At 31.9% G+C, this 15,804-nt stretch overlaps 2 protein-coding genes across 3 annotated transcripts; both read left to right on the top strand.

Moving 5' to 3' along the window:
• The first annotated feature begins 524 nt into the window (after positions 1-524).
• On the top strand, positions 525-2,862 carry LOC123219112 (DNA-binding protein DDB_G0278111-like). Its single transcript, XM_044640860.1, has 7 exons — positions 525-700; positions 1,536-1,601; positions 1,696-1,745; positions 1,876-1,940; positions 2,196-2,287; positions 2,398-2,469; positions 2,578-2,862. The coding sequence occupies exons 1-7, from the start codon at positions 698-700 to the stop codon at positions 2,614-2,616; spliced, it is 387 nt and encodes a 128-aa protein (XP_044496795.1). The 5' UTR covers positions 525-697; the 3' UTR covers positions 2,617-2,862.
• Positions 2,863-4,178: 1,316 nt separating this feature from the next.
• Positions 4,179-7,497, top strand: LOC123219111 (two-pore potassium channel 3-like). 2 transcript variants are annotated; one of them, XR_006502816.1, is made up of 3 exons: positions 4,179-5,634; positions 6,916-7,266; positions 7,386-7,497. XR_006502816.1 is itself a non-coding variant. In XM_044640859.1 (2 exons), the coding sequence occupies exons 1-2, from the start codon at positions 4,505-4,507 to the stop codon at positions 7,064-7,066; spliced, it is 1,281 nt and encodes a 426-aa protein (XP_044496794.1). In that variant the 5' UTR covers positions 4,179-4,504; the 3' UTR covers positions 7,067-7,497. The 2 variants fall into 2 exon arrangements, 1 of the variants encoding a protein (XP_044496794.1); XM_044640859.1 differs by having other exon boundaries at positions 6,916-7,497.
• Positions 7,498-15,804: the final 8,307 nt, after the last annotated feature.

Below are 15,804 nucleotides of genomic sequence, written 5' to 3'. Positions count from 1 at the left end.
TTTTAAAGTTAACGAATATAAATATGAGATACCAACATACTTTAAGTTCCTTTAACCTTTTTTAAAACTTAGTTAGAAAAAAATTGTGTTTTTAAAACTAAGCAAAAATAAAATAAAATAATATATTTTTTAATATTACTGATTAAATAATAATTACATTCTTAAATTTAAGATATTTTGTTAATTTTAATAATTAATAGATAAATATTTAAATTTTCAAAGTTTAGCAAGTGTACTAACCCTGAGGTGGGAACAAGTCTTTTGGCCTTATATTTGTTGTTAGTATTAATTTCCAGAATTTGCCATGATTTGGTGGCATGGTACCGCCTAGCGGCCATGTTTCGGTTGATCACGTTTAGCCATGTAACGTAAGGTTGGAGATATCGTCTCCCTCGATGCCATGTTGCCACTTGTACCAATAATGTAGTAGTTTTTGGGCCCAGCTTGGGCCGAGCTTCTCTTGAAGCAAACTTCTCAGATTTGGGCCTTAAACGGCCGAAACATTTTTCTGGCCGCCAGTTTTTATGATAATCTTGGTCGACAAAAAGGAAGGAATTTGGCCGCGTTTGAAGAACGCTAAGCTGTACTGTATCCAGTCAATCGTATTTAAACCAGAAGGGGAGATCGCATCCTAAGCTGAAACAGCCCCCAGCACACAGCACAGCAGGGCCGCGTTTGTTCTTCATCCCATATCAATATGGTACCTGTTTCTTTCTTCCTGCCCATTAGGGTTTTATTATTTTATGTTTATTGGAAATCCGGACTTCGCTTTAGTCATTTTCAATTATTTCTGCTTCTTTGGCTTCCTTATTCATAATCGAAAGACGAAGCTAGTTTTATTTTAGGTTAAACTTTAATTTGGTTGGATATAATAGTGTGATTATTATTTTTTATTACGAGATGTGAAATCACAAGAGAAGGTGTTTCTCTTAATATATGTGTAAATTTTGTTGTCTGAATTTTGATTACACTACCCCAAGAGTTGCCTTTGTTTGATTTCTAGTAGCTGAAAAACTTTACTAGAGATTCTACGGCTGGCAACATAATGTATTTGTTATATTATTCAATTGGATGATAAACTATTATTGAAATCAGTTCTTTGCTCATTAACTTTTGATGTTGGGAAGCTGCTGATTGGCAATGATCCTGAGAGAGTCTATCCAAGATATATTCCAAAGACTATTCCTTATTTATTTAGGCAGCTAGCCTGATCTATCATGTCTCTGTTTCCTCTATGTCTGTTGAATTCGTGGACGACATTTGGATGATATTCATACCAGGGATATCTTTTTCAGCCCTTGATGTGATTTTTAATGGGTATTTTTTCTGTATCAGTTTAAGCTAACTTGGGTTTAGTTTGGAACTTTGGTATTTAGAGTAATTGCTTCTTGTCTTTCTTTTCTCCTAGTTTAGTGAAGTCATGTAGACTGTTTCCGAAAGGAAAAAATTAATTTGATAGTTCCTTAACCTGTCTATCTCTCTGGATTTAGCTGTACTTATTGGAGATTGAATTTGTCCCTACTTTTTGTTATTAGGCTGATCCTGAATTAGAAGCAATCAGACAAAGAAGAATGCAAGAGCTCATGGCTCAACGTGGCATGGTAATTGATGACCTCTTATAATTTTCTCAGCATTTCACTGAAATTTGTATTGCCTTTATGTTAATGTTACCAATCAAGTGATATTGTTATACAGGGTACTCAACAGAACACGGAGCAGCAGAAAGCACAAGAAGAGGCCCAGAGGTGCTTATTTGAATCTGTGTTACATCATTGCAAACTTATTCTTTATGTTTATAGGATTTTACTTTGTTATTATTTCCTTTGAGTTTTTTAATATCCCTTGTTGATCTTGAGATTTGAGTGATTATCTTAGGGAGGCAGATGAGCAAAGGCAAATGATGCTTAGTCAGATTTTGTCATCTGAAGCACGTGAAAGACGTAAGTTTTGATGCTTGACCTTTTTACAGTAAATTATTTAATTCCTCCCATCTGAAGCTACTATGTTGATGGTAAAGGTGCAGTTCTTAATTGATCGGATAAATGGGTAGCATTTCAGCTGCAGGCAAAGAAACTGGGCCTGAGCTTTTATTATAATAGCCTCTTTATACTGTTGATTTATCAATTTCATATGTCTTTTTATCTCATAAATAGTTGGCATTATATATTTCCTCTGCTAATCTACTATTTGCACAGTTTCTCGAATTGCTTTGGTGAAACCTGAGAAAGCCAGAGGAGTTGAGGATATTTTACTAAGAGCTGCTCAAATGGGCCAAATTGTTGAGAAGGTATGGTGGAAATATAGTGTCTCAGTCCCCATTATTGAATGCAAGCTAGTTGTGGGGTGTCTTCCATATATCCCAGAAAGCATTTAATCGGGCTGATGTTTTTTATGTAGGTTTCTGAAGAGAAGCTGATATCGTTACTGGAACAGATCAACACCCAAACCAGCAAACAGACCAAAGTCACTGTAAGTCACCTAGCAATTTGTCATGGTCCTTGAATGAATGCTTATATCTTATTTCTTTGCTCATGTTCTTTTCCTCATTTTTTGCCTTGGTTTGCTCCGATATATCAGATCCAGAGGCGCCGGAGTGTTTTGGAAGATGATGATTAAGTCTAATGCAATCTCGACTTTGTATTGTGTGATAAAATGTTTTCATGTTGCTTGTATAATCAGGGTTATTTTTTGTGCCATTCTCAACCAGATTCCCAGCCCCGCATTGCATTCTCTACCCACCCTCGCTCTTTCCTCCAAATTCAAGATCTGAGACTTTTACATATCTATGTGCTGCAGATTTTTAACTTTCTAGTAATGAATTCTGAACTTTGTTAAGACAAGTGCTGTGAGCTTTTAAGTTCATTTATGGAGCATAAGCATTTTGGTTGATTGTATGAGATTTGATTGAGAAATAGAGAAATTAAATAAAATTTTAATATAATAATAATATAAAATTGAAAAAAATCTAAAATGCTGAAACATTGTTGTGACAAGCCAATGATTGTAAATTTGTAATTCTTTCCCAATAATAATTTATTCGTTGTGTTTACATTGCGGGTGATGGTTCATGAAAGTGAACCTATGCAATAAGTATATCACCCATAAGTTCTAAAAATTAACTTTCATACTGGCATGTTTCAATAAAAAGACATCTACGCCCTACTATTGTATATCTGCCATTAAAATCTGTATGCATAACTTTTTTGGTTCAAAGTTGATGTACAATAAAGAAACACACACTTTCATTTTATTGATAATTGGAAAAGCTTTATTGGTGTGAATGTGCCCCTTCGAGACTAAACAAATGCAAACATATTTAGTTTGATTTGAGTCGAATTTAAGCTAGAGTTTCAATTAAAATGTTTGGCTTAAATTTGACTCAAATACCTTTAACAATGTCGATAGTATCACTTATCTTGCAATGATATTATTTATTTCATTGTTGATACTATTTATTATATTAATAATTTTTGATGATATTTCTGACAATTTATATTAAACTTAAGCTCTAATTTGAATTAACTATTAAGAATTTGAATTAAACTCAAGTCAATCTTATCTTTGACTGAACTCAAATCTAGTCTTCTTTGTTAGTTCTAGTAGAACATCATCAAGTCATGACTCAGTAAGCTGTTAGGGTTATGCATGCTTTTACGACTATGCATTTTTTAGTAAATTATCAACTTTATAACCCAATAGTTATATTTAGAATAACGAATGTTAACAAGAGGACTACATGTCACTTTTTTTTTCTAAATATGTTTTCATGGAAGTTAAATATTTAAAACCTGTGGGTTCACTTGTAATTTACCAAAGTTGAGGGTGAAATGTATTCGGCAAATGTTTACGATTTCATGCACGAACTACAAAAGGAAGTTTACGGAAAAATTGAAATAAAAGAAGGTCAATAACTCTTTTTTATTGCACCTAAACTTCTATAAAATTTTTCTTACCCTTAAAATTTGAAAAATTTAATATTGGCCCAAGACAGACTTTCTTTTTAATGAATTTTGCCTTTTTATTAAATTTATATAAAATTCAATAGTATTTTATTAATAAATTTAACGACAGTGTAGAAAATAAACTTTTCAAACTTAAAGGGTTCGAAATTAACTGCCTCAAATAATGGGCAGGACATAGTCATTCCGCCATATAAAAAATGTCGTTTGTTGCTTTGAACTTCCATCGTACAGTCTACAGAACCAACTGCTTGCGGTTTACTAGGCTTTCGCTCCCCTATCCCGAAGACCGAATCAAATTTTCACAAAATTTCTTTAATTTTTTCCCTTATTTGCTTAGTACAGTTGTATTTCATATGTTTAATTATCCATGGATATTCATATTCTTCACTGTTTCATCCTTTCACTTACTTCATACCAAAGAATTCTTTCTATGAATTCTGTTTTCGTTTTTTTATGACTCCATCTTTGTCTCACTTTTTCCATTAATTTTGATCCAGAACAGTTTCTTGGTGACACCAGAGCCAGCTTTCTGACGAACCCAGATGGAAAAAGAACCTCTTTTGTCTTATTTTAGTCCGAGAAGGAAACCTCTACCTTCGCCTCCTCTGCTTCCCCTTCCTGAAGATGGTGGAATTTCTGTTCCAATGCCTTTAACCCCGTCTGAATATAAAGATATTCTTATCTTTGGACCCTCTCCTCCTATGGCATCTTCCCCAACTGTGGATGCTTTAACTCTGTCTCTTTCATCGCCAAGGGGATCCCCTTCTCATTCAATGGTAAATCCTTTTGAATCGCCCAAAAAACAAACAGTTCAGGAGCCATCACATTCTTGGTTGCTTGAACCTTTCACTAAAACAACAAAGAGTAATCTTCATAGGTCGAAGACTGCTCCTGCTATGGCTGTCATCAATGAATTACAGCAACATCCTGTGCCTAAGCCTCAGTTTGGTTCTCAATCTATAGTTCGGCAGGCTTTTGTGCTTTTAATGTTATATTTGTCATTAGGTGTGCTTATATATTGGTTTAATCGGGATAATTTTTCGGCTAATGAGACTCACCCTGTTGTTGATGCATTGTATTTTTGTATTGTGACCATGTGCACAATTGGGTATGGAGATATTACCCCTAATACTGTAGCAACTAAGTTGTTTTCTATATTGTTTGTCTTGGTTGGATTTGGTTTTGTTGATATTTTGCTTTCGGGGATGGTTACTTATGTGCTTGATTTGCAAGAGAGTAATTTGTTGAAAACTATAAAGGGTGCTGATGATAAAGAGACTCGGAGTTCATATATTGTTGATGTGAAGAAAGGGAGGATGAGGATAAGAATGAAGGTGGCATTGGCTTTGGGTGTTGTGGTTCTTTGTATTGGCGTTGGTGTTGCTGTTATGCATTTTGTTGAGAAGCTAGGCTGGTTAGATTCATTTTATCTTTCGGTTATGTCGGTTACCACAGTAGGGTACGGTGACAGGGCTTTCCGGTCATTGGCTGGTCGAATTTTTGCTTCCATTTGGTTGCTTGTATCAACACTTGCAGTTGCTCGGGCGTTTTTGTATTTGGCTGAGGCTAGAGTAGATAAGCGGCACAGGAGGATGGCAAAGTGGGTGCTTCATCAGGACATGACTGTGGCTGAATTTCTTGCAGCAGATATTGACAACAATGGTTGTGTGAGGTATGGGATTATTCTGATTCCGTAGGTTGCAGTTGTACCGTTTAGTTTTCTTAGTTTGTTCGGGTTTGGCTGTAGTGTAACTCCAGAAATTCTTTCTGTGTCTAACATTGTATTCTGCACTAGCCGGTTAAATTTAATGTATGTTGCAAAATTAGAGATAATGTCTGTCATATGCTGCATTTTGTCATTACCACATCAAGACGTGATACATGATGGCATGTTGTATTCAGTTATACTTCATGTGAATCTTATATTCATAAACATAGGGTATATGCTAAAAATTTGAGTAAGTTGTGTTAGTTAAAATGTGTGACCCCATATTTTACTCTGCCTGTATTCAGTGGTTCCAAACGATGAAGCTTGAAAGTTGGACTTGCTTGTTAAAAGGTATCCTAATGGGTAGGTGATTGGAAGTGTATTTTCTAGTAATGATTGTCTGAAGGAATTTTGCTTGCCCTTGGATTCTACTGATGTATATCCGCATTTGGTACTGTCCCTTTTGGTCTATTTTTTTTCATTATTGAGTGTAGTATTGTACTTCATGGAACTTCCAATTCTCCTGCTAGGTTAGGTGGCCAATGCTTATGGCACTTTGATATGAAATTGCTCAATATTTTAGCATCGTTGGAAGGGAATCAAAATTTGATTCTCTAAAATCATGTCCAATGCCTTTTATTATTACCAAACTGAATTACATCCCAGAAGATTTATAAGAGATTGGATGGCTATCTAACTTCCTATTTTTGTTCATTCTTGCCATTTTCTGTGATTTATGGTGCTCCTCTGTATTGCATTTGAATCTGTTGCGTACTTTGAAGCACTAGAGAGTCTCCTAAATAACTTAAGTTCCACTTTCCCGTGCTGTTGCTGCTTTATATCCTCCTGCCCACCCCTTGACTGTGAGTGGGTTATCAATTCTTTTCAGTGGGTTTGATTTTTGGATTTTATTTGTCATATCAAGCATCTTGGTTGTGGTCATTGCCTTTTTTTTTTTTTTACGAAACTATTATTGCTTGCAAGGGTAAAAATTAATTGGAAAATCGAGGGAAAGAAAATATATCTAGTTTTTTAACAAAAGTTGTATTGAAGTTTTGCATCTCATACAATTTTATTATAGAGATTAGAGAAAATCTAATTTGGCTCTTTCTATGTTGCAAGTATTTGCTTGATTGTCTGTAAATTTGGCACAGGCATTCATATCTATAACTTCTAGCGATGAATTGCTGTAAACTTACTGTTGTTTGACTCGAGGTTTTGTATCTCTGTTGGTTTTTTGTGCAGCAAATCAGAATATGTCATATACAAGCTCAAAGAGATGGGAAAGATAACAGAGAAGGATATTCAGCAGGTTTGTGAGACCTTTGACAGGCTAGACACGGGAAACTGTGGAAAGATAACTCTTGCCGATCTGATGCCAAGTCACCGAAGATAACTGCAGAAACGTACCAGATATGGCTATATTTTTTCTTTTATTTATGTATCCATAATCCTGTTGTAAATTGAAGAAAGGGCTCGGTTAGTCTATGTCTGAGAATGATGCTCTGTGGACGTCACTTAACTGCCTGATCTGTAGTTCTCTTGCCCATCAATCTGTTCAATCCGTTAACCAGCTCTCGACTTCAAATCCAAAAGGTGCACACATGCTCTCAAGATCTCGGTTAGATCTTGCTAGTGTAGATCAATTCAATTTATTCTTTTGTACAAGTACATTAGGATAAAAGCTAAGACTAGAATCTGTTGCTCTTTTGCAGAGTGTAAAATTTGTACATTGCATGAGCTGAATTCTCCCCCTTATTTGAGGTGTTTCCCACAGCTTGTTTGTATTTTGATATTGCAAATAGAAGCAGCAGATCCTTAAAAATATGCAGAAAAAAATTTAACAGGTTCTGATGTCTTTCAGCACACACTCATCACTACTGTTTTGAACCTAAAAACTGCTTGAACTTATATTATCTTAGAAAATAATAAAACTATATGTACCTAGCTTTAAGTACCTAATTAGAAATCAAGATGATGTCTTATTATAAAACCAGAAGCCTAGATGGTGCATGAGCTCTTTGGAGGGACGGAATTTGAACTTTTGCGCTCATGTTTGGAATCTTAAACCTTTGCTACTCGAATTATTTTTGGGCTTGCATCAGCATGCAATGCAGCAGAGACTATTACACTTGTGATACACGAAACTTAGACTTCAAAGCTTCCCTTTACATCATTTACTTCAACTCTCAGTCTAGACTGGAACGTGGTGAGACCATTCAAGACTAGCCTTGTCTCTGTCCTATGAATGAAATGAAACACGTTATCTCTAGTAAAGCTACTCACTTTTAGCCCCTGCCCCCGCAATTTTTGTTGAAAGTCAGCACGTGCCATTAAGTTCCTGTTTCAGTCACAGTCCATCCCTCAACTTGGGAAGCCATGGAAGAGAGCTGAGGAAGGTTCGTATCAGATTGTCACCTTTGAATCAGTATCTTTTTCAATCGAGGCTTGTTTGACCGGAATAAGGCTGCTTTCCCATATAGATTTTGGCTCCACTGGAAGCACATTTGTCCTTTCTCTACTGTAACAGAAAACGTCCTATTCATCGAAGCTTTTTTTCTGCAGCAATTAAGGCAAACTTTTGGTGGTCTACTTTTGATTTTTGAACGAAAAGTTGGAAGTTCCAACAAAGTCTTCATTCAAAAGTTCACTTGATTACTGCCATCCCATCCAATCCAATCCAACCCCCTTTTGATGATTTCGCAAAGTTGAAACTGGAAATGGTCCATGTTACTTTTATTCTTCTTCCCAAAAACTTTGTCAAAATCTTCACTCAATCCCACAATTCAAGCTCCTTTTTAAATTTTCTTCTAGGTTAAAAATAATTTACACGAACTATAGCCAGTGCAGACCTAGTCAGAGCAGATGAGCATCGATTATCTAAAAAATGAAGAATCTTTAGCAAATACCCTTTTGAATTCAAGTGAAAATAGACTAATTTATCAATTATTTTTGTTTCCCAGTGAACTAAAATTGACTGGATGAACAATGACATCCGAAGAATTCGGTTCCATGGCGTTTACTGAAGAAGTGCCAAGTCAACTCCTCTCTCTTTCTTAGCAATGCTGATCTAAGCAAAGCTGGTTTAATCTCAGTTTGATATTTAACTTAAATGGAATTAAACTTGAGTTAAAGTATTTAATAAATCATTTAAAAATTGTTTATAAATTCATATTTTTTGATAATTTTTCTTCTTTTTTTACTTTTTCTCCATTGATATTTCTTCTCCATCATCTTCGACATCTTCCAATGGTTTTTCCAGCATCTGTATTGCCAATTCGAACTAAACTAATCACTTCAATGGTGATTCCATCATATACAAACACCCTAATTTTATGGTGAAAAAGATGCCCGCCTTTCATATTTTATTAATTTTTGTAAAATAAATTAATAGGATGACAGCTCCAGTCCAAGAAGAATTTTTGACTGCTGGAATTTTCAAAGTATTCACATTTGACGCTTAAGCCTCAAGCTTTGGCAACATGAAAAAAATGTAAATATTTAATAATAATTTAAATTTTTAATTGAAATTTACAATTTAAAAATTTAATCCACTGTGAATATTCCTAATGGAGTAGCTGGTGAATTGTGACTGCTGCTAGCTACCTTTCATTTTCAAATCCATTCCAAAATAATAAAATAAGAAAAAAATTAAAAATTAAAAGATGGAAAAAACTGTGATGACAAGGATTGGTTACAATGACTTTTTTTTTTTCTTTTTTTTAATTTTTTTGGGGGCTTGGTGTCTAAAATTAATTAATTAACATTAATATTTTATAAATGAGAAATAAATGTATTTTTTGTTCTTGGGTTGCTTTCAGATGATTGATTACTATTAAGTTTATTTAATTTTGAATTTGAAAATTGGGTTCTTTCATTGCTTGATTAAAAAGGAACTTTGCATGAAAATCAAACTTTTAAAAAAAAAAAAAATTAAATAAAAATACAAACTTTATTATGGAGCTTGATAGTGTGGCTCCTCTACTGATCTTTTCAGTCTTTAGATCTTATCGGTAATTAGGTTGCTGATTTTGCCATTATGTTGCCAATATGGACTTCAAAAAGCATATCTTATAAATTTTATACGATTAAAATTTAAAAGAAGCATGTTACATAATTTCTGCAAATTTTTCTTTGGTGAGTCTAGGGTTAGATTCCAGACCAGGATTGGGTCCATTGTCATTAAATACGTTACATTCTAGTTGATCTAAATATTTGAATTCAAGACAATTTGGGAAGTTAAGTTATTTTTAAACTGATTTTAAGTCTTAACTTTATGATCTCAAATTGATTCTTTTGGATTCAATTTGATTTTAAGCTGCACTTTATTAAGATTTGATTCGAATCAAATCTGACCCTAATTGAGACAATTTGAGATTAGAAATCTATAAGGTGTTAGTCATAGGATAATGAGGTATATAATTTGTTTATACTTTTCAAATTGAGATATTTAAAACTGGTTAACTACACTATCCCACTTTTTTCTATTCAATTATTTTGAAAACATGTTTAGTTCAATTAACAATTTCTAAAAATAAACAAACCAATAATCGAATCAGAAAATCGATTTTATTATATTCTTGAACCTATATCCAAACTAATTTTTTAAATAATATATTTTTTTATTTAGTTTTTAATTTGAATATCAATTCGATTCATTTATCAAAAAATTTTGAACACCTTTACTTTCAAATAATGTAGAGTTCGGTCTAACTTAGATATTGGATTCGGATTTGTAAATGCTTATAATTTAAAAAAAAAAAAAATTCTCTTGAACTTGTGATGTGAAAAGGGGTGAAAAAACAGAATTATGTTTGTTGACTTGAAAAAAGAACATTTAAATTTTCAGAGTACCCACCTAACAGAAACCTGCCCCCTTTGTGTACTGAAAAAGACTTGCAATACCAACACTTCATGTCACACTACACATTATAATAAATTCAACTGATTATGAACAGGAAAAAAGGTCAAAAATCTCATGCTCTTGCTTCTAGTTTCAAGCTCAAAGTCATCTCCAATGAGCCTCACCTGATTTTGCAGCCACATCTATTTCTTTTTTTATTTTATTCTTCCAACCTTTTTTTCCCATTATTGGTGCATACATATAGGATGCTTCTTCTTCTCCTTCTTCTTCTCCCTCTTTCTGTACTATCCAATCAAATATTAAATGTCATGTTACTCTTCTAGATAAGATGTCGCATTTCTCCTACATGTTATTCTTCAACATGGGAAAAGAAGAAAGATGATTCATGCATGATGTCATTCTAAGCCGATTCTCACGTCAATTTTTTTAATTTCCAAAGAACATTTATTGGGCACTTTCGTATGGCAAAGCTAGAACTAAAACTTAGAAAAACAAGGTTTAAAAAGCAATAAAATATAGAGGGTTAATGAAAAATATTGAAATCTAAAGAGGTAAATGTAAAAATTTAGATATTTTATTGATATTTTATGCCTACTATAGTTAAAAAAATTTTTTTTTTTTGACAATTTCCTTAATTAACAGATTAAAATTTTGGGGAAAATAATACTTGAAATTTAATATATATTAAATATTAGGATAGATTTTTAAAATATATAAAAAAAAAATCATTAATTTAAAAAGAGAAAAAAGTTGTCAAATTTGTTACTATCAAGCTGCCAAGTAACAACCAACAGTAGAAGAAGGTGGGTAGATGTCATTCAAGTGGGTAGTATGCAACTATACTACATTAATGTGACAAATACACTCCAATTGTATTATATAAATCCTACAATTCAACTATATAATATATAAGCAATCTTATATATACACATTTTGTATACACAATTTAGGTATACAGATGATATGTCATTATGAAATTAAATGTTATTTTATTTTTAATTTAAAAATATCTAATCATATAATAACACATTATCTGGGTATCAAAATCGTGTATCAAAAATGTATGTATATAGTATTCCTGAAAAAATTGCTTAAACTTGAGGTTGAATTTATTGTTACTTTACTCAATAACTTATGTATAATATCAATAAACTTTTAAAAGTTTCAAATCTTTCACTTATACCTTTAAAACCTTATTCATTGACTTTAATATAGAAGATAATCGATAAATATATAAATTATAAGATCTAATTATATTTTTACAACCAAACTCGAATCAATTATTTTTATCTTGAGCTTACAACTTCCTAGTTCGTCAAATCCAAATTTGAGCTTTATCTAAATAGAATCCAATTGAGGTCTAGCCACATGACACAAATGCAATATATATATAACTAACTAGTGGCAAAAAAATTAGGCATAATTGACGGACCAAATTGGAGATTTAATCGGTCATTTCTATCTGCTACTTTACACTGTTGCTTTCTCATTTTGGACCACCTATTGATTGCAATTGAAAGCTTCCCCCTAATCAACGTGCGATGAATTGTGTAATTTTGCGACTTTCTTTTTTTTTTTTTCTTTCTTTTTTGGAGCAAATTGGTAGTGGATATTGTAATTTCTACATCCTACTATTTTGTTATTGACAAAGAGAATAAATTAATTCATCCGTTACATTTACTAAAAAATTCCCCTTTTAATATCTTATTAATAAGTTCATTAAGATTTGTCATTCATAAAATTAGTATACTTTGTTATTTCAAGGATGGTTGATCTAACCAAAAAACAAAGTTCGTGATTTATAAAAGATGGGATGGTATGCAAATTATTTTTGATACTTATGACATTTGTTGATTTTGTTTTATTAGTTAAGTTCAAAATTGAAATTTCGTTCAACTTTACAAACTCTGAAAGAAGTAAATTTAAATCAGATTAAACCCAAATAAAAGTTGACTTGAATATAAAATGTTTATCTAAAGTTTAAACTCAAACTTATTTAAATTAATGAGAAATATCATCGAAAGATCATCATATAAATAAATAGTATTATCAATAGAATAAATAGTGTCATCGGATGGGAAAAATTATAAACTTGAGCCAAGCTATCAATGAGGGGATTGAAAACTCAAACCTTGTGAAAATAAATTACATGCCTAAACACATTTCAATCTTTTATCTTTTACTTTTTTTTTTTCCTTTTAAGTTCTTTGAATAAATATATTTATTTATTTAATTTACTCTATTACTATAAAAATAATGTTTTTAATATTGTAGGGCAACAAAATTTGGAATAAAGGAAGCAATATTAAAAGAGAGTGCAAAATATAACCCACCTTCCAATATAACGTAAGGTTGTTGTACATAGATATTGTATCCAACAAAATGCTGTAATATGATGAGGCAGTTGCTTCAGATTTCTTCAAACCTTTTTAATGCTGACTAATTGTATCATAGTTTCAAAGTTGCCCTTAATTTGTTCTAGACTTGCTTTAAATTTTTCTTGCATTTGATGATTGCTGGGGCATATATATATATATATATATATATATATATAATTTTTCTTACCAATGTTTTTCAAACCTAAAAAAGGGTATTGACCAGATCAATAGATCGATTTAACCGTTGATTAGATTGGTGTATTATTTTAATACATTTTTTAATCTATATAAATTCAAATAGAATTATAGTTTGGATTTTTAAGTTCAAAAAATTATAAAAATCATCACTTAAATTAGAATTAGAACAATGTATATCAAGACCATATCAACTATTTGATATTGGTTTATCCAATCTGGATTTTAATCAATATTTTTGACCACATTCTTATTACATCTCATTTTTTATATTAACTTCAGTGTTTATTAGAAATAATCGTTAAAATCACACATATTTGTTTGTTAATATATGTATTTGTAACACCTCTAGAAAATTTCAAATCGACAAAGTATAAAAAAAAATGTTAAGTATGTATAGATATCTTACAGTATTTGAAAATGATAATAAAAGATTGATTAAATATTTTGTGAGCTTTTAAATTGTTAATACACATCAAAACACATATGAGTTTGCAAATCTATGAAGAGGTGGATTCAAATCGAGATGGTTCTCGATCATTGGTTTAGTTAGAATAAACCCGAAATGAGTTGAACTTAAGTAATTTGACTCTAAGGGTTTTATATTGTCGAATTGTATTTGAGGGTATTCAACTCTTTATATTTACGAGCCTAAAAAAACTTGATTCAAATCGATTAAAATAATATTATTTTTATTAATACGTATCAAAATGATGCTATTTTAATAAAATTTAACTCATTGGTTTGATGCTATACTTAAATTCAAATTTAAGTTCTCTTAAATTGAATTGAGCTTTAACTAACTTAGAAGAGAGCTTCTCAAGATCAAATCCAAATTTGAACTTAATTTTTCCAATCCAAACTTAAAAAACAGATCAAACTATTGGACCAATATTCTAATTACAATTAGAATATTGAAAATATGAAGGAAGTAATAATTCTTTTTTGGCCATGAATACTAAAAGTTGTGGTCTCTATAAATTGGCGGTGTTGGGGATGAAAGTCAAGGACAGATGTATAAATTTGCGCTACGCACGACCAGCATTTGCCACCCAAAAATAAATAAAACGACTTTTTTTTTTACGTTTTCTAGGTCGTATTAATTTCGATTTGTATGTTTCCTTTGTACTCTTTTGGGACGAACGCACAAATAACTAGTTTGTCCTTGGATTTATTTTGCTACTCACGAACAACATTTGCCACCCAAAAATAAATAAAACGGCTTTATTTTAACGTTTTCTAGGTCGTATTAATTTCGATTTGTATGTTTCCTTGTTATTCTTTTTGGACAAACGCACAAATAATTAGTTTGTTTTGTCCACGGATTTATCGTCAATTTTATTAAACCACTAACCTATATCTTAGGTTGAATTTTTAATTATCATTATTTTCAAGATTAAGGATTAATATTTGCATAATTAAAATTACAATAATATTTTACGTATAAATAAATTAAGGGTATTTTATTTTATTTTTTAAATTTCAAATCTCTTACCTGATAAGGACCTGAATTTTACTGTAAGAGTTTACTGGACTTACATGTGTTTCCACTAAACCTGAAGGGCTCAATAATTTGCAGAAATTAAGAGCAAGAAATGTTGCTTGTGAGACCAAAAAGGGTTAAAACTAGATGCGAAGGTGATGACGTGGGCACAGCAAAGAAGCCGGTGAAGGTCTCCAACCACGTGCCGCAACAGAGTGTCGGCTACGGTCAAATGCCGGTGCCAGCAATGCCATGTGTACGCCTGATAATACAAAGGAGCAATTTATGAAGTTTGAAAGTTTGACCGGATTTGCTCTCTCATTGCACAAAAAAGGCCTCTTATGACTGACTGACTACTGACCTGACTATAACCCCTTGCTTTGTAGTCGTCGCTGACTTCTTATCTCTTCTCCCAATTCAATTCGAATCCCTTCTTTTGCTCTCACACTTTCTTTTCAATAATATTTCGATTCTTTTCACTTTCCACCCCAGTCTTTTCTGCATTGACACAGTGACACCACTTCAATACCGACATGTGCCGTCGACATTCCCTCTATTTAAATTAAATTTGACAACATTTGAGTAATATTTTATTGACAGTTGAAAAAAATAATTAATTTTAAAAGAAGGATGTCCAGACATAGTTGGTTAAAGTACAAAATCTTAAGATTTAAGTTATAAGACCAAGTTTAATTTTATATAAATGAGTTTGAATATATGTACTAATACTTTCTTATATGCTCATATAGAAGTGAAAAACTTTAACGATCAGTTAATAAATTAATCTTTTTGGGTTTTATACGTTTAATAGTTAAGTTAAAGATTCTGTCAAAACTGAGTTATAGGATTTAAGTTCAACTTTATATCCTTACAAATGAATTTAATGCACACACTAATATCGTTTGATACGTTTATATTAAAGTGAAAGATCCTAATGATTAATTGTTAGATTAATCTTTTTGGGTTTTATCGACTTAATGGTTGGGCTCGGGCTCTGCCAATACAAAAGAATTAATAAAAAAATAAGGGTGTTGCTTTGATTGACGGGAGTTGGAAGATGGCAATCTTTGGAAATATGTTTCCATATTAGAAGCCACTTTTGCATCTTCTAATGAGAAGGAGTTGTTGTTTTGTCAACCTTCTCTTGGTAAAGTGGTCTGCAAAAGTCACATTCAGAGCTCAAAACTTTATATATATATAGCTTGAACAACATA

The sequence above is a fragment of the Mangifera indica genome, chromosome 6 (assembly GCF_011075055.1).
Source record: "Mangifera indica cultivar Alphonso chromosome 6, CATAS_Mindica_2.1, whole genome shotgun sequence".
NCBI lineage: Eukaryota > Viridiplantae > Streptophyta > Magnoliopsida > Sapindales > Anacardiaceae > Mangifera > Mangifera indica.
Note: the sequence above shows the minus strand (reverse complement) of the source record. Positions and strands in the feature narration are given on the sequence as shown.

Bases quoted from the DNA above. Each gene is read 5' to 3' on its own strand.
- LOC123219112 (XM_044640860.1), top strand. The intron at 1,941-2,195 runs GTAAGTTTTGAT...CTATTTGCACAG, and splicing joins ATCTGAAGCACGTGAAAGAC to TTTCTCGAATTGCTTTGGTG. The intron at 2,470-2,577 runs GTAAGTCACCTA...CCGATATATCAG, and splicing joins GCAAACAGACCAAAGTCACT to ATCCAGAGGCGCCGGAGTGT.
- LOC123219111 (XM_044640859.1), top strand. From the start codon at position 4,505: ATGGAAAAAGAACCTCTTTTGTCTTATTTTAGTCCGAGAAGGAAACCT. The intron at 5,635-6,915 runs GTATGGGATTAT...TTTTTTGTGCAG, and splicing joins GACAACAATGGTTGTGTGAG to CAAATCAGAATATGTCATAT.